We start from the raw sequence: 20,241 nt of genomic DNA, 5'->3' as shown, positions 1-20,241 counted from the left end.
ATTCTACTAGGAAGGGACAGGGAATATAAAAATTGTAGCAGTCCATATAGAGTTTCAATGTCATCAGCAGTTGGCATTCATGCCAAGATTTTAACATCACCACAAGGATCTAAGTTTTTCTTTACATCAAATGTCTAGTTCAAAATTTGCTGACTGAGTTGCATAGGCATTTTAATTTTCCACGTTGCCTTATTTTTCATGATCCATGTGACATTGCATCAGGGTGATACAGATCATTTAAATTTTGAACTTGTCAAATTCTAACCAGAGAGTGCTAGGGCCCACTGTCAGATAATTCTGCCAGGTTTTTCTAGATTTTCTTAAAATGGAAATCAGTCCCACTCATTATTTTTTTCATAATGCTAATGCTTCATTTATCTGATAGTTTAAACAATATTTGTTCATTTGCTACTGAAACATTTGATTGTTCAATGGATTTCAGATATGGTGAATTGTGGCTTTCCTGTCCCTGAACTAAGTAACGTTCTGCTTTATTCCGCCTCTTGGCTTCCTAAAATTGTTTATATTTACTCAGAAATAAGCCAGGAGTAAGTTAATGAAAATAGTTCATACATAGATAAATATAAGAGACACTTAATGAGGCAGTAGGAAGCAATGATGCACGAGCTCATCAAGTTAAGACTATGACTAAAATGATTGATAATAGATAGCAATAAAATGTTTTGGACATTGGCTGAAAACACTAGTCTTAGTATTGCATATGATTGCATATAATATGGTCACACTCCATAAGATTAATTGTGGGAATCATTTAACTAGAATTCCAGTTAAATCCACTCACATCCCAAATTGGCATCTTTGGTCTTTCTAGACCCACTTTCTCTGGCATGCCTTAATTATTTCAATTGGTATTGTGTTATTTCCTTTTTTTAAAAATCTATGGGAGCATCAGGTTAAAATGTTCCTTCCAAATTCGTAAATGTTAGTGATATTTTTTTTCTATGGTTCAGTATGATGATTATAAAGAAATTGCTAGGGTTGTCACAGTTCAGTTTGGGTTGCATATGGAGAGACATATGGATGGAGGCATTCTGGAAGGAGGCTTTGTCATTTAGATCATGTCAGTTATTTATAAATACAGTGAATTCATAATTGAAAGGCATTCTGCAAAAAGCAGCAAATCCAAGTTAAACTAATCTAAAATCTCTAGGTTGTGAGATCTATGCCATTCAGACAGACAGAACATGGAAAAAACTCTGACCTTTCCTTCTATTTGTATCATGATTTGTTCATAGGTATATATTATTTGATTAAAACATATAATTAATGAAAATTGACACAGAAGATAAAAGTATTAAAGTAACAACTAAGGAATTTGTGTGTTTTAGTCTGTCTATATCTTTTGACAAATGATTCCACCTATCTCTATGTCTTTGTCTTTGCAATGACATAGAAGCTTAGGCTACATGTAAACTGAGAAACTAATGGACGCTAACAGGTTTATCCTATTATGATAATTGTTGGATGAAATCCTATGGTAATATTTTATACCAAATATTAGAGTTCATATACCTCCTAGCCTTTCCCCACCCACAGCACCCCCACCCCTAATATTATATGGTATACAGCTCAGTAGTGGGATTCAAAAAAATTTTTATTACCGGTTCTGTAGTGGTGAGCATGGTGTGGTATGGTGGGTGTGGATGGTGGATGTGGCAGTGGGAGGATACTGTAAAATCTCCATTCCCCTCCCACTCCAGGGGAAGGTTACTGCAAAATCCCCATTTCTTCCCCTATCAGCTGGGACTCAGAAGGCAGAGAATAGATGGGGAGTCAGAAGTGGTATTTACCGGTTCTCAAAGAACTGGTCAGAACCTGCTTAATACCACATCTGATACAGCTGTTTTGCCTTCATCATAGCATTAGCACCATCTCACAAATCCTGGTTTGGTTTTTAGCCTAATACAAAACTATTTGTATTGGGCTAAATACTGCTGTGCTACTGTGATGTTGCTGTGCTACTACAGCCATTGCAAGCTGGCCAAATGCTTACATTTTTCACTCTGATAGATTACAGGGTCGTATTCCTGGAAGACTTAACTCACAGCATGCTGTCATTGACATTCACTCAGCACAAATCTTAGTCAGTGGCAATTTTTAAATTATAAAAGTGGTCTATGCATTTTTATGTTGTCATATCATCCTATCGCCTCATCACCACCTAATTACCGGATTCAGCATCTGGCTGACCTCTGAGCTTGGGAACTAAATAGAGTCAAGGCTGATTAATGCTTGAATGCGAGATTAATACCAAGGCTATAGATTAGAATGAGAAATTAAATATTGGTCCAAAAGGCAATGGCAGACTAAATCCACAGTGTTATCAATGAAACAGCATGGATGAGTCCATGAAATCATCATTAAGTAATGTTGGCTCAAAGGACATTCCATCCTTAATTTTATAATCTAAAACTTTGAAGAAATTACTTATGTTAAAATAGGCTATTTACTCAGATTGGAACATTATGGCCATTTGCAGCAGGGAATCAAACTATTCTCCAAGGCACCTGAGTGTAGAACAAGAAGCAATGGGTGAAAACTAATCAAGGAGAGAAGCAACTTAGAACTGAGGAGAAATTTCCTGACAGTTAGAACAATTAATCAGTGGAAGAGATTGCCTCCAGAAGTTGTGAATGCCCCAACACTGGAAGTCTTTAAGAAGATGTTGGATAGCCATTTGTCTGGAATGGTATAGGGTTTTCCTGCCTAGGCAGGGGGTTGGACTAGAAGACCTCCAAGGTCCTTTCCAACTCTGCTATTGTATTGTATTGTATTATTGTATTGTATCTCTGGAGACAGTGGAACTTAGAAATAATAGAAAATACTAGTAGCTTGGGTTTTAGATTTTGGCAGTGGTTTGCTCTCCAAACTTGTTTCAATTTAGTTTCTTAACATTTCATTACCGGACTAGGTAACATCATCAGCAGAATGTCACTCTTGTCCTATTCTCCTTAGTTTATCAACGTCTCATGTGCCAGTTTGGTCAGTTGGTTGTGAGATTGGTTGTTCTTTTGGAGCTATGTTTAAATTCTAAGCAGCTGATTGGTTCTCTTGTTGATCAGTCTTTCGAATGGTCTGGTTTCTTACATATTCATATGTTGGATCTAGATCAATATGCTTGTTAATTGCTCCTTTGGTAAAATACCAGGCTTTAATAAATTCATGGGTGTGGTGGGTGTTAGCATGGCCAATGATTTTTGTCCCTTCTCAATCAAATTGGTGTTGTTTATTATCAGTGTGGTTTGAGATCAGGGATTTTTGGTCATGCTGTTTAATTGCTAGTTTGTTTGTTTATTTGTTTGTCAACAAGCACAAGAAAACAAGTATGAAAACACATGAAAAAAATGGCACACATACATGGATATAAATAAGCAAAACATAGCCACAGAAACATAAAAAGAATACATATAAATGGGACAGTAGGGCAGGAATGATAGGCACGCTGGTGCATTTATGCACGCCCCCTTAAGGACCTTTTAAGAAATGCATAAGGTCCACGGTAGACAGCTTAATGTTAGTTGATGTTCATGAACCCTTGTTTTCAATTGCCTTCCTGTTTGTTCCACATAGAACTGGTTTCAATTTTTGCAAGTGATTTTGTATACTATGTTGCTGTTACCTTACTTCTGTATTTTATCTTGGACTTTAGATAGCTCTTTTCTGACTGTGGTTTTGTGAGCTATCATTAGACAGCGGAACTTAATTATGTGTAAATATATTTAGGACTAGATTGCCACTGGCCAGGGCTTAATAGTTTTTCTATTAATGTTCTCATTATACCACTAGCTATATTTCCAGATAACTTTATAACCAGAAAGAAGTCTGTGAAATATGAAAAATGCTCAAGTGCAATCTCATATAGGCAGTCTCTGGGTTAAGAACTTTCAGCTTACAGAAAACTCATCCTTATGAATAAATTGCCATAAAAGCCTATTATATTTTTTAAAAAAGGAGTTAAATATAATGGTTCATAATAACAAATTCACATGCTACTTTATGACACTCGTGAAAATATTGTGCAGCTTAATCGGCTCACTGGTTCAAGGAAGAAGCCAGCCTGCCATTTCAATGATCATTTTTCTCTTATTTACCCTTGTAACTATCGCTCCGAAGCATAAATCCTGCCCAAGTGCTGGAGATGCATGAAAGAAAAGGAAAGTGATCACAACTGAAAATAAAGTGGAAATAATAAAGTCATCAGAGAAGCAGGCAATAGCTTTTGAGAAAGAAAACCAGGATAGAAAACTCCGAACTGAAAGAGTTAGCAGAAGCATTTTGTTTCAGTGAAGCAGAAATGGCAATGTTATGAGGGGAAATGCTAATACAGAGAGGCTCATCAAAATTTAACGTACAGTAACCAAGGGCCTCAAATGCTGCAAGGCCATATATGATGAGAAAAATAAAATCTTTGGATGCCTGCTTCATGATAAAGGTAAATTATATGCTTTAAACTAATATTTGACTAACGGACACTAGATAAGAACCATGTGTAGGAAGTTCTGACTAACCTACAAATTCAACTTAAAGACAGACTTTACAATGGATCTCATTCATAACCCATGGATTGCTTGTTCACATCCACTTAGGACAATGTTCTGTTTATTTTCATTGAATTTAGTCTACAGTCAAGATAGGATTGCATAATCGTCGCTAAAATTTTTGGTGTTTTTCTTCCTGCACGATGTCTATCTAAAAAATGTATTTCCATTGCTCCTCCCTCTTTAAATCAGCTTTATAATTTCTTTAGTTTTTAACACTTTCCTATCATTTTCATTATATATCTATTTGATGAAAAAATGACAGTGTTAAAGATAGTAAATAATCATAATCATAATCACAATCACAATCACAGTCACAGTCACAGTCACAGTCACAGTAACAGTAACAGTAACAGTAACAGTAACAGTAACAGTAACAGTAACAGTAACAGCAACAATAACAATAACAATAACAATAATAACAACTCCGCCGTTGCCGGTCCCAAGCCCGGATGAGAAAGGAGGAGAGTTGGGGTAAGGTTGGCAATCTGGCCCCATAAAAAAAAACCCCGCCAACCCATACAATATGGTGAAAGAAATGAATAAAAATTTTATACCGCATCGGTCATCGCACGGGTTAACAAGGGCCGTGGCGGATGTTGGGGTCCCTGGACATCCGTCAACAAGTGGGCTACAAGTGGACCAGCTAACAAAACATCAAAAATATAGTGCAGATGAAAAGCGTGCCATAATGGCCAGTTACTACAACTCAGAGCCAGAAAAAAGAGGTTATTTAAAGCGAATGTATGAATTATGGAAACAAAAGTATCCAGATTCAAATGTTAGTGAACAACGACTAGCAGATCAAAGGCGATTTATTATACGGAATAAAGTGTTTAGTGAAGTTGAACTTGAGGAAATTCAGGCAAATTGCAAAACCAAAAAAACAATATCACAAGCAGAAATAACTGATATTCAAGACACAACTAAAGAAGTAGAACTCCCAGAAGAAGCTCTCGGGGAGGAAATAACACCACCACCACTAGAACCAGTTATCACTGAACCAACTGATGAACTAACTCAAAAACAAAAAGAATTGAAGGATAAGATCATGGAGCATTTTCTGCTTAATGAGGAAAGGCAACGTTTACCCTCACTAAAAACTGTGCCTAAGAAAATTTTGGCTCCTATCATGAAAATGGTTAATGCAGTGTTTTCAACAATTGAATCGGGATCCATCTTGGAAACAAACCAGTTAATGTACAGCGCAGCTGTAATAGTCACTAATGAACTAGGCATTAAAATCAAAGTACCTAGTCACGCAACAGAAAAAGCATCAAAACCAAAGTGGAAAATCCGATTAGAACAAAAAGTCAAAAAATTAAGGGCAGATGCTAGTAACTTAAAGAACATGCATGAGCAATGGCTTAAAAACAACAAAATCATAGATCAGCTAATCAGAAGATATAGATTGGATACAAGAAATATCAATGAAGCTGTAGAATTTGTAAAACAGCAGATAACAGCAACAGCTAGAAAAATTGAAATATATGAGGCACGAATCATCCAATATAAACAAAATCAGCAATTTCGATCAGACCAACGGCGTTTTTATCAAAGTCTTAATGTGAATGGTGACACCAAAAGTGAAAAACCAGAAAAGCAGGCCACAGTTGAATTCTGGAAAGAATTGTGGGAAAATGCAAAGGACTACAATAAGGAAGCAAAGTGGATACATGACTTTGAGAAAAGCATTGGCAACAAACAAATGCAAGTATTAGAAATAACAACTGAGATTATCAAAAATCAAGTAAAAAAGGTAAAGAATTGGACATCACCTGGAAAGGACCAATTACATGGTTTCTGGCTCAAATATCTGACCAGTTTACATGCAATATTAGCCAGGCAACTGAATGAAATTTTACAAAAGGGCCAAATTGATGAATGGTTGACAACTGGAAAAACATACTTGATTCAGAAAGATGCAACTAAAGGAACAACACCAGAAAACTACAGACCAATAACATGCTTGCCAACAACCTTCAAATTACTCACAGGCATTATTGCAGATAACATGATGGATTATTCAGAAACAAACAACATCTTGCCAGTAGAGCAAAAAGGCAACAAAAGAAGAGGCAGGGGCACAAAAGATCAGCTCCTAATTGATAAAATGATATTAGAAAATTGTAAGAACAGAAAAACGAACTTGAATATGGTCTGGATTGATTACAAAAAGGCATTTGACTCACTGCCACATAGTTGGATCATAAAATGCTTAGAAATAACTGGCATTAGCAAAAATATTACATCCTTTACTGAAAGGTGATGAAACAATGGAGAACTGAGTTGGCAGTAGGGAATGAGATCTACGGAATGGTTAATATCAAGCGAGGAATTTTCCAGGGTGATTCACTTTCACCTCTTCTCTTCATCATCGCAATGATCCCACTATCGGTAATCTTAAAAAAAATGAAATTAGGCTACCAAACAGCCAAAGAAGCTGAAAAAATTTCGCATTTACTATATATGGATGATTTGAAACTCTATGGAAAGTCAGAAATAGAAATCCAATCATTGACAAACACAGTCCGAGTATTCAGCACCGATATTTCAATGCAGTTTGGCATGGAAAAATGCGCCACTGTATCCATAAAAAGGGGTAAAATCACTGCATGTAAGGGAATTGAAATGCCCAATGGCCAACTAATTAAATGCAACGAAAATGAAGCCTACAAATACTTAGGCATTCTGCAATTGGATAACATCAAGCATGGAGAAGCAAAAACTATTGTCATGCAAGAGTACACCAACAGAGTTAGGAAAATTTTGAAATCTAAATTGAATGGTGGAAATACAATCAAGGCTATAAATACCTGGGCAATACCAGTTATAAGATACACAGCTGGTATAGTTAACTGGACACAAGCTGATTTGGACATTTTGGACCGAAAAACCAGGAAACTAATGACAATGCACTATAGTTTACATCCACGTGGTGATACTGAAAGACTATACCTGCCCAGAAAATCAGGTGGGAGAGGATTATTACAAGTGAAGCAAACAGTTGAAGAAGAAAAACATGCACTGGCTGATTATTTAAAAGAAAGTCAAGAACATCTATTAATCAAAGTAAAGAACAAAAAACTACTGAAGACCAACAGACGAAACAAGAATACAGAAAAAATGTGATAAAATCAAGAATGGAGAGTTGGCAGAACAAAGCACTGCATGGCCAATTTCTGGAAAAAATAAAAGATAAAGTGGACAGTGAACAAACTTGGTTATGGTTAACAGCAGGTACATTAAAGAAAGAAACAGAGTCACTAATCCTGGCTGCGCAAGAACAAGCTATCCGCACAAATGCCATTAAGGCCAAAATCGAAAAACCCTCTGATGATGCCAAATGCAGACTTTGCAAAGAAGCTGATGAAACTGTTGATCACATACTCAGCTGCTGTAAAAAAATCGCACAGACTGATTATAAATTGCGGCACAATTCAATAGCACAAATGATCCATTGGAATTTGTGCAAAAATTATAATATTAAAACAGCAACAAACTGGTGGGAACATCAGCCTGAAAAAGTCACCGAAAATCAATTGGTCAAGATCTTGTGGGATTTCCGTATACAAACAGACAAAATACTGGCGCATAATACACCAGGCATCACACTGGTTGAGAAAAATAAGGTCACAATCATAGACATTGCAATACCAGGTGATAACAGGGTCGCCGAGAAGGAACATGAAAAAATCGCAAAATACCAGGACTTAAAAATCGAAATTCAATGACTATGGCACAAACCAGCAGTGGTAATTCCAGTAGTAATTGGCACACTGGGTGCTATTCCAAAAGCACTGGAATTACATTTAAAATAGTTAAGAATTGACAAAATCACCACCAGTCAAATGCAAAAAGCCGCACTGCTTGGATCTGCACGCATATTACGAAAATACGTTACAACGTCCTAGGCCCCTGGGTGGGGCCCGACTAGTAACCAATGCCAAATCCGGCGAAACAACTGGCCGCTGTGATACAATTGTATAATAATAATAATAATAATAATAATAATAATAATAACAACAACAACAACAACAACAACAACAACAACAACAACCAGGACTTAAAAATTGAAATTCAACGACTATGGCACAAACCAGCAGTGGTAATTCCAGTGGTAATTGGCACACTGGGTGCTATTCCAAAAGCACTGGAATTACATTTAAAACAGTTAAAAATTGACAAAATCACCATCAGTCAAATGCAAAAAGCCGCACTGCTTGGATCTGCACGCATATTACGAAAATACGTTATGACGTCCTAGGCCCCTGGGTGGGGCCTGACTAGTAACCAATGCCAAATCCGGCGAAACAACTGGCCGCTGTGATACAATTGTATAATAATAATGCTAGTGCAAATATTCCAACAGTCTTCAATGTTCACTTGTCATATAGATCATAAGATGTTAAGGCAGCAACTATTAATTACAATTTATTCTGCCTGCTGCCCAGATCTTCTCACCATCAAGTATTACAAGTATTACTTGTAAGTATATCAAGTATCAGTAGAACACACACGTTAGAATGTTCTTTAGCAACATCTTTCTTTATATTCTGAGGAATAAGCAAAACAAAATCTTATGTGCTTTTTTACTGGAAAATAAATGCTGGAAACTGGCAAATAATGATAAAAATCAGAGGCAGAAAACTATTGGATACTGCAAATGACTGAGGTGAACTGGTTGACAAGTGACCAAAATCATATGGCTGCAGAAGGTAAGGGATGTGGGTGTTGTAACTTCAACATTGTTCATAAATAGCTTTTGGGGATCTTGGTTAACTTCAAATGGTAACTAAGTAATTGATCTTTAAGCAAGAACTACCTGTTAATTAAGTACCCTCACAGCCCATCTCAGTTTAATAAAAATTAATTAAAAATATTCTGCAAATGTCATTTTAGTGCATTGATGCGAATAAGCACTGAAATGGACAAGAGTGGTATAGAATGTCTGGAACTGGTATAGGTGGATGGAGGAAAGAAACAAGGATCAATGAAAGAAGCCAATAAAACCCAAAAATAGAAGTTAAGGAGAATTAACATATGTATGTATGTATGTATGTATGTATATATGTGTGTGTGTCTGTGTGTTTATTTGTGCTGATAAATAAATAAAGGGAGACTATCAGCACAAATAAAAAAAACACAAATATAACAAAGGCAACAGTAAAAATATTGGGTTTCTGTCGTGATGGACTCTTGTGACGAGCCGATTGACAGATGATGGAAGCAGTTAGCTTCCTCCCATAATTGGGGCTTACCAGGGGTTGTAAAATACATACATACATACATACATACATACATACATACACACACACACAAACACACACACACACACACACACACACACACAGACACACACACACACACACAGACACACACACACACAGACAGACACAGACACACAGACAGACACAGACACAGACAGACACAGACACAAACACACACACACACACACACACACACACACACACACACACACACATATATATATATATATATATATATATATATATATATATATATATATATATATATATATATACTCAAGAGAGTTTAAATTTATTAGAGGTAATCACCCAATATATCAGATAGATGAGTAAAATAAGAGGGTTAAAAATGGTGAAACTCAAATGAAATATATTAGAAGGGGAAATAACATAAGGAGAATTGTACCGATTTGAAACTCTTATTAGAAGGAACAGGAAATGTATTGTGTAAATGTAGTGTACGTCCAAGTTCTCTCTGTGTGTGTATTTTGTATGTTTGTAAATTAAAAAATAAAAAGAATGTCTGCAACTAAAGTCCTGTTTTTAATTTTGTACTTACTACCTTTAATAAAAATAATAATAAATACAATAAAATAATATATTTAATAAAATATAGATATATGCAGGAAACCATAATATATTATTACCTACAAGTATCAAGATTCATGAATTGATTATTATGTTTAAGAAAGGCCAGCATCATATCATTTGAAAATTGTAAAATATAGATTTACCTATCAGGTCTGCATTAAAAGAACATACATATTGAATGTAATCTTTAGCAGGCAAAACTCTTGAGATATTAGTTTGGTTTGTTTATAATGTATTCATAAAAAATAGTCAGAATCTTTAAATCTCTGGATGACTTATGTATCTATTGAGTTTGCTGTCAAGATATTGACAGTTGATGGGCAAGTTCAGAACCTCTGATCCCTCTTTCATTCTTTATCTTAAAACCAAACTTGTCCTTCCAGCAAAAACATATCTTTGCTCCTGAAAGTCCTTCAAATAGACTGATATTTTCTATTAAATAGGACAAATGGCCCACTATAAGGATTGTTTTGCTGCTTGAATGTTATCTCTTTGTCCACTCTTGTCTACAATTGACTTTCAAGAGTATTTTAGTCCCCTTCCCACATTTCTATCTTTCTAGTAGCCCCTAACACATTTATTTATGGAGCTACAAGAATAACATGCATTCAATTGCTCACCAGGAAGTAGTGTTAATGCTTGCAACTTCCAATGCTCGGGTCAAATGGTACAAGGCTGCAAGGTTAATGGAGCTAGGAAAATTAATTTATTGGATGTGCATTATTTCATTGCATTTTGTAAGATATAAACACAAAAAAACCAATACCTTTAGAGTGGGCATGTGTAATGGTACAGTGGTTGTCAATAGTTAGCCATTATAGTAATGTAACATACAGGAATCATATAGCGGTTCAGAATGTTATGCTAATTTCTATTTCAAATTATATTAAGGTAGAAATTATTTCAAGACCTAGCAGGAACAGCATTGCAAGGATGTACAAGGAAACATAATGATAAGACCTGATAGATAAATGAAAAATATTAGTTTTTTCTACCAATATCCGGAATGGATGGTGCTTTCTTTATATTACTAGGCAGAAATACAGTAAAGCTTTTGACAACTAAGTTACTTCATGTGTAAATGATACACAATACAGTAGATGTTTTGCACTAATAAAAATTACTGTCGTTTTAAATATAAAAGTTACAGTTTTTCTTTGTTTTTGTTTTGGAAAGCCAAGGCATATAATACTAACAACGCCTTAAAATTATATCTGTATTCAGTCCACAAAATCCATGTTAATGTTAACTTTGAACTGCTGCAGACCTCAATGCTTAATGATCTGCCTAATTTATGGCTGTTTTTTTCTTTCTCAGCTATGCATTTTAGACAAAATATAGTCATTCTTTTTCAAACTACTTCCTTTATAGTTATCTCAATAAATCTTTCTCCACTTCAGTTTAGTAGGGAAGTGACTTTAAGAGAAAGGGAAAGAGGGAGAGAAGAAAAGAGAGAGGGGGGGTTGGTTGATATGGAGGACAATGTGTTAGGCAAATAATGTTTTCAATAGTCATTTCTTCCTGGCCTCTTAGATATTGAAAAGTCCAAGGAATGCAGGTTCCTCCATTTCACACCAGGTAATAAAGCCTGGCATTCACATCATAACAAAAACAGCCATTTAACTCCCAGGCCTTATTATTAAAGAATCAGTGATGGTAAATTTTAAAATAATTTAAATGGTCTTTTGCAAACCTTGACCCAATATTGTAAAAGTCCTTGCTCCATCATTTAAAAAAAACCAGTTACAACTACATCCATTCGATCACTTGTATTGTTGTTATATTTTTAATATCTTTCCATTCCCATTCTACTACATTTGCTTTCTTCCTGTAGGTCTACTGGTAATTCCTAAAACAATCTAAAAAGAGAAAGCTTCAAGAGTTTTCTTTCTCCAATTTTTGTCTTTTTGTCACTTACAGTATTTGAAGAAGACAGTTGTAACATGATATAGGTTGATCTGAAAGATTAGCAATGGAGTCTACTAGGTGATGGATCTCCAACAATCAATCAATGCCAAACCTCAATATAGCAACTAAGAGGTCCCTATACCTAGATTCTACCCTATCATAGTCTTCACAAATGGACAGACATGAAACCAAGAAACTGAGATTTGGAACATGAAGACAATTATTTAAATTTCCTTTCTTGCTTTTTATCAGGTATGTTATCAAGTATTGATACAATCTGTAACTGTTTTCTTGCATTTCCACAAGCACACTTAGCAATCCCTGTTGAGTTTTAAGACTTGTTATTTCTTTTTCTATCTGAAAGAGACATTACAGGTAAATCTTAATTTAGTGACCATTCAAAGTTATGACTGATCTCAAAAAAGGACTTATGACCCAGATTTGAACTTCCAACAGCAGCAGTCACGATCACATTTTGGGTACTCGGCATCCAGGTTGTTATTGTTGTTAGTTGCAAAGTCTTGTCCAACCCCTCGAACCCCATGGACAGGCCTTCCTGTCCTCTACCATCCTCTGGAGTCCATTTAAGGTCACACCTACTGCTTCAGTGACTCCATCCAGCCACCTCATTCTCTATTGTACCATTCTTCTTTTGTTCTCAATCTTTCCTAGCATTAGGCTGTTCTCCAGTGAGTCCTTCCTTCTCATTTGGTGGCCAAAGTATTTGAGTTTCATTTTCAGGATCTGGCCTTCTAAAGAGCAGTCAGAGTTGATCTCCTCTAGAACTGACTGGTTTGATCAACTTGCAGTCCAAGGGACTCACAGGACGACCAGCAACCAAGTACTCAGCAGCTTATATTTAAAATTCATCAGTGTTATTGAAACCCTTAAGTGATGAACATCCATGTGCATATATAACAATCTAATGAGCATCATGATTTACATACAGAATTATATGTATATAGGTATATACTATATTATTTTAGTGATGTTGTTTTAATTGTTCATTGGGAGCTAAAGTTTGATATCAGATGCGCAACTATATAAATGCTTTTAAAAATTTCAAGGAAATCATGGGGATATCCTTTGTATGGTATCCTAGTAACCATATTACTAGTATGAGAGAAGTGGAAGTGGTGAAAAAAGATGGTTACAGTGCAAAATTTAATATTGATCATATTTAATTTCAATTTGCTTATTAACAATGAATTACATGTTATTCATATGACTGTACCTCATATACCTAATAATTGTTTATCTTCTGCCCCATTGAAAAGAACAGTTTTAATGAGATATCAAAAGGCAGACATTCAGACTCATGCACACTCACATACATTCTTGCCTTAAGGTTGCCTCTCTCTCCACTAAGGCCCAAGTTCAGTTTTCTAATTTTGTTCCTCACATGGCTGTAGGATACTAAACAATGATAATAGTGCACCAGACAGCAGTGTCTGGAGATAGCCTGTTTCACTGTTTTGTTTCTAATCCATCAAGCACTCAAAAAGACATCCTCTCTAAGATCTTGGAACTTGCTGACATTGCTAAATTGACTTCTTTGATCAGAGAAAAGACAATGTCTGTTTATTGTTGACCGGAAACCCCTTATAGACTTTTTGCATGAAACGGGGGTGGGGGGTGGGCGGGGATTAACTCAATGTCTATGTTTTTGATGATTAGACTACATAGATTATAGAAATGAGAGAGTTATATCTACAGAGTAAAAACTAAGTATATCATTGTACTTCAAACTGTTATAAAAAAAAGATCAGAAGCTATTTATTTGTATTCTTCATTCTTTTCTATTTTTCTGTTATTCCGCCCCCCCTGGTTTTTTGCACTTTTAATTTTCTCTTATATTTTTTTCCTTTTCTTACTTTTTATTAATTTGTATTAGGTTTTATCTTTCATTCTAAACATATAATATTCCCTTCTACCCCATGGATGGTGTGTGTATCTGTGTGTGTATTTGTAAATTACAGAAACAAGAAAATCTCTTCAAGAAGATTGTTTTGGGTTTAAATATTTATAAAAGTTATGGTTGCTATTATTCATAGCTTCTAAAAGATAAATATGAACATTGTTTTTGGCATTGAAGGCTATTTTGTAAATATGTCAAGAGCACAAAGGCTCTGGTAAACTTGCATGTAAAATTGGAATAAATTTTTTTTTAGATCCCACACAATGAACATAGCTTAAGATTCCATACAATGGACATGGTTGGAGACACTATTATATCTATTACACATATGATAATATTATACTTGAATACAGGGGAAAAAAACACCAGATCTTTGGAACTGACCACCTCAGTTTTTAATCACTGGAATCTATGTTGAATCCAGACAATATGGTAAAACCTAACTTCGGTCTAGGAAAAGCTGCTCAGCTTATCTTTGAAGTGATTCCTCTACTTTGTCTACTTTGGAAATTGTCTTATCTTTTGGAAAGAAAATATTTTTTTTGATTTCTATGTTTTTACAAACAAATTAATAAGTTAGCATTCAACTTATTCAATAACATGATAATGTACACACACAGTATTCTGAGCATAAAGGCTATATTGATCAGAATGGGACATTCTGAAACATATGCAGAATAAGCTATATTTCATTCATTTCTTTTAACTTTATTTCATCTAAAATTTAAAATGGGTGTAATTGTTGTAATTGCCCTTTTCTATATGCCCTAATATGCTAATCAGAAATATGACACACCTACCAGTGGTGGGTTGCCATTTTTTTTACTACCAGTTTGGATGCATGGCTCCGCCCTCCCAAGCGGGTGAGCAGAGCCTCTTGCCGCTGCTACTACCAGTTCACCAATTCAGGCCGAACCGGGAGCTACCCACCTCTGACATATACCTATTAGATAAGAGAATCCCCCCCATCCAGAAAATTAACAACACAAAAAAGAGGAAATAATAAACCTTATATCTTAGAGTGCATAGTCATAACTATAGCTGAAGATGTTGCAAAATTCAGCATTTAATATATCCAAATGAAATTTAGACTGGAGAATAAATCTGTCAGGAAAACAGCCAAATAGAATTCTTTGCTTCTAATAAAGGTACACCTGATGCAATTCATGTAACACAATCGTTTATAGACTTCAGAACATTGCACGCATTCATTACTGCACATGCTCTTAGACTGATGAAAAGTGTCAGACGCCATTGGGTACACAGGCTTCATATTCTAAAGCAGCACAAGGAGAGGAAAGGAAAGGAGAGGAAAGGAAAGGAAGATAGTGTAGACATATAACCTTATGAAGCCGTTTTTCTGCATATGAAAGGATTTACATGATGGAGTTATAGGGAATCTGCATATATGACTTTATTTGCATGGTGGATTCTAATGATGGTTAATGCTGCCAAGACAGGCCAAGGCAGGCAATACAGTAATGAGGCAAAGTCTTGCTTATCTCATAAACAGTCTTGCAGCTTCAGCTGTGGGAATGGTGAAAAGATAGAGGTGCTTTATGAAATTTGGCCTCATGCACTTGAACAACTGCTATGTTTTCTATGCAGAGGTACCCCTTGAAATCCACAATGAACATGGTGTTTGAAAGCCAAGATCTCCCCAGTCTATTGCTGATAGACAACTGTGACTTTCTGCTGGTAGCTTTGAATCAGATATACCTAGCCAGCATTTCTTTATACACTTTCAAGGCTCTAAATTGGAGCTGAACCATATACAATTATAATAATTACAACTGACAGGATTGAGAAGATAGTTGTTCAGATTCTCTTGCAGAAAAGCTAAGCATTTCCTTCTTTCATGCCATTCAATGACAAAGATAGGGAACCCATGACCAGCTAGCTACCTAGAGCCCCCAGTTCTGCTTTTTACTTGCCCTCACATACCCTCACATTTAGCAATAGCAATAGAAGTTTGACTTATATACCACTTCATAGGGCTTTCAGCCCTCTCTAAGCGGTTTACAAAGTCAGCATTATTGCCCTCACAGTCTGGGTCCTCATTTTACCCACCTTGGAAGGATGGAAGGCTGAGTCAACCCTGAACCGGTGAGATTTGAACCACCAAACTGCAGTTAGAAGTCAGCTGAAGTGGCCTGCAGTACTGCACTCTAACCACTGCGCCACCTTGGCTATTGTCAAAATGAAATAGCAAATCACCAAATTACAACAGTACTATATTGTTTTTCTCTGACTTAAGGAAGGGAAAAAGCAGGGACAAAATAGCTAACAGATCCAAGTTCTAGTGCCTCTATCCAGAAACATCATAGTAACACACCATATAGCAATCATCAGCTGCATTAAAAAGAAGTATGGTTTAAGTTGAATAAATAGACACTCTTCTATCAGTGACCTAATCCATTTGCCCACAGCAGCACTACATAACAAAGATGATTTATTGGGCTACCAATTTCATGATCTATCTAATTTAATCTTTGGCCACAGAAAGCTGCTCTTTAGGCTACCCATCTCATAAACTTACTTCCTGATTTCTATTCTAAAAATCCACTGAAATAAGTAAACCAATTCTTTACAGCTGCACATTTAATCATTAAATCTACAACCGTTCTTCCAGACCATGTGCAATTTGTATGCTACAGATCTTTAACAAAGCCATAGTTTCTAATTTTATGCAAAAGACCAATCCTTACCGTTTTATTGCTTCTTCTTGTTTCCGGCGCTTTTCATTCTTTTCTTTCAAGTAAGCCAGGTTGGTTTCATTTCTCATGCGATCGTTCTCCCGGGCAATGTCAGATGCATTCTGTATAACTAAGCCATCATAGGCCTTCAGGCCCATATCTTCAATGTACTGGAGAAAAGTGCCCAGAGTGACCTCCTCCTGATTAGAATTCATCATCTTGTGGGAAATACTTCCTGTGGGTTGACAAAAGGAAAAATGTTCATGCACACATACATTTTTTTCATTGGTTTTCTGTCCTTTGTCAAATCAGTGAACAATTCAAAATATGTCAGGTTTTTCAACTGTAATTTTATTTAAGGCTGAAAACAGTTTGAGTAATTATTGGATTTTGTATTTTAAATAATGAGGATTATCCATTCCATGCTTCTTTGTATTACTGATATAATAGAAATTAAAACTTTCTAACTTATTTTTGAGTGTGCTCCAATTTGGGCTGCTGTTAGCTCTGTGAGCTCTATTTTAAATGAATTGCATCAAATAAAAGCTTTATTGCTATATACCGGATTGGTTTTTTTTCCCCTTCCTCTCTATTCTCTCCTACTTTGCTTGATGCAAAATACTGGAAATTTCAGACATTTGTTCATTGAATATTGCTTTTCTTTTTTATCATTAAACACAACTGATTTAATTTAGAACTTTTATAAGGTCTAAATTTACAACAAGTATTTTCTAATGTTGTGACCTCTTTCATATAAACACACATACAGAGAGACAAATTTCATGGTTTTGTTTATTCTTTTATTTATGTATTTATCATATTTCTACACTGTCCATCTCACCTAAGTGCTATATGCATTAATATATGAAACTTGGCTGTCACCAAAGGAAGTATTCACACCAAATCCATATGTTCCTTGGCTTAAGATAAATTCCATGCTTCTGATTAAAGTTGATTGTGATCCATGAAATCTCTGGCAATAGTAGAAGCATTTCTAAAGTGCTGCCAGATTGGTTTGGTGTTTATTTATTTCATCTTTACTTAGAAAACAAGTTTTAAAAGCAACCCTTAAGGGTTGTATTGATACATTCAAGGGAATGTATAGATAATACCCTCATATAAAAAGTTTTACAGCTTCTAATTACATTCAGCCATTATAATCATATTTCATTTTAAATGCTTGGGGAACACCTCAGTATAAGTTCATTTATAGTTTTGATAACAAACAATGATATTGAGGCCTATATGCTTAGTAGTGAAGCAAACATGAAGTTAGAAGGATTGTTTGCCTTTTCACCATATCCTATGCTGCTGAAAATCAACAAATTATATTCAAAAACATTTCAGAATTTGCAATGGCAAAGACAGGACTGAATCAAAGATTACACTGCATGAGTAAAAGGCAAATCTTACAATAGTTCCATCCATTCAAAAGAAAAAGAAAAAAACCCACAGTTTTTTGCCCTAACTGTTCCCAATCATTTGGTGAAAGAGAAATTTATTTTTGAACTGCTCTGTTGAAGAAGATAATTTCAGTGAAATTCTCACAGGTGGTATATGGTGTAGTTCTTATGAAACAAACCATAAGATGCATGAATATGCTGAATTTCATTCTAAATCATCTCACCACCTTGCTAGATTTGTCAGAATTCAATTAAATCCCATGGGAAGACATAACTACACTTTTTTCATTGGCATTAAGATTGAAAGGTTTGGACCGCAAAAAAAGCCTTAAAGATATGACAACCTAAGTAGCAGAAAACAATAGCAGCATTTGCTCTGTCCGCCAATTCCAACATTAAAATAACCTGAAAAACGCTACCAAACGAAATGCCAAAGAAATGTTCAGGTATACTAGCCATAAAGTAAGAAACCTCTGAAACAAATTAAATTCAAGCATGCTGAATTTAAACCAATGGCAACAAAATAAACTATAAATTAGGAAGGGTCATTTAACCTAGTCCTAAGAAAGCATGTACATCAGCAACCTCGTTTGTTTTTAATTTCTGCATTAATGATGTGACTCTTTGCTTTAATTGTTTTGGATTTATATACGTAAAATTGCAGATCCATAATTCATTCATATGGATATGCATTACTTCAGTTTCAAAGAAAAATTTGCTGTGGAGTACTTGAGGTATATCTGAAACCTCATGCAGAAGGATCTTTTCCCATACATTCCAAAGCATGTTCTTTGCCATTAAGCCTAATATTTCTATTGTATACTAGCCAATTTCCCTAACTTCGTGAAAGTGAGGTGCCTGAACAGCTACATATATGAAGAGAGCTAAATTAGGCTGGAAAAAGAATTGTTGCTTTCACAACTTGGGAAAATGTGCTTTATACATGCTACTGCTTCAAAGCATCTCTTTTGAATTATTGAAACAAACTGTAATCTATACTTTTACTAAAAACATTATACTTTATAATGTTTTATAACATTAGCAATAGCAGTTAGACTTATATACCGCTTCATAGGGCTTTCAGCCCTCTCTAAGCGGTTTACAGAGTCAGCATATTGCCCCCAACAACAATCTGGGTCCTCATTTTACCCACCTCGGAAGGATGGAAGGCTGAGTCAACCCTGAGCCGGTGAGATTTGAACAGCCGAACTGCAGAACTGCAGTCAGCTGAAGTAGCCTGCAGTGCTGCATTTAACCACTGCGCCACCTCGGCTCTTCAACATTGGTTCTGGGAAGTCAGGGGAGGGCAGGTTGGGGGGTTTGGGGGAGAGGGAGAGGGAGGGGAGTATATTAGGCTTGAGGAGTGGTGTTAGGTTTTAAAGTAATATGATTGTACATGTATACTGTCTTCTCTTATTTTTTTAAAACAAAGATATGTTATGTATATTGAAATGGAAGTATAAATACCATCAACACAGAATGGAGTTTGCTCAGAAGCTGAAATACACCAAGTGAATGAGAGGAAGAGTGGGAAGCAGAGGAGAGAAGAAAGATAGGAGAGAGGGATAGAAGACAGGGGAAGGAGGGGAAGATGAGGAGAATAAGGAGGAGTGGAAAGGGGAGAGAGGAGAAGGAGAAAGGAAGGGGAAGTAGAGTAGAAAAGGATGATGGAGGGAAGAAAGGAGGTAGGGAGAGGGAGGAGAGAGGCAGAAGAAAGTGTTGGATAAGTCATAAATATGATGTATGGAGAGCGGAAGAGCCAATAATTGGTTTTTATTTTTTTCCGGGAATTGATGGCAAGATGAACTGATGTAATTATTAATTAACACAACATGATATTGGCTATGTAATAGTATACATGTGATTATATGTTATGAAAATGAAAATAAAAAGATA

At 35.7% G+C, this 20,241-nt stretch overlaps 1 protein-coding gene across 1 annotated transcript in view; it reads right to left on the bottom strand.

Annotated features, from left to right (window-relative positions):
* The window catches only part of NYAP2 (neuronal tyrosine-phosphorylated phosphoinositide-3-kinase adaptor 2), a 133,542-nt gene extending 114,399 nt beyond the window's left edge, over nt 1–19,143 (bottom strand). Inside the window, exons 1-2 of the mRNA XM_032225678.1 lie at nt 18,900–19,143; nt 16,955–17,177 (exon numbers count right to left, since the gene is read on the bottom strand). Coding sequence (XP_032081569.1) covers nt 16,955–17,177; nt 18,900–19,143 — 467 coding nt within the window. The remainder of the gene's footprint in view (nt 1–16,954; nt 17,178–18,899) is intronic.
* Nucleotides 19,144–20,241: the final 1,098 nt, after the last annotated feature.

Source organism: Thamnophis elegans, chromosome 10 (genome assembly GCF_009769535.1).
Source record: "Thamnophis elegans isolate rThaEle1 chromosome 10, rThaEle1.pri, whole genome shotgun sequence".
In the NCBI taxonomy this organism is placed as follows: domain Eukaryota; kingdom Metazoa; phylum Chordata; class Lepidosauria; order Squamata; family Colubridae; genus Thamnophis; species Thamnophis elegans.
This window is presented reverse-complemented; position numbering and strand designations above follow the sequence as displayed.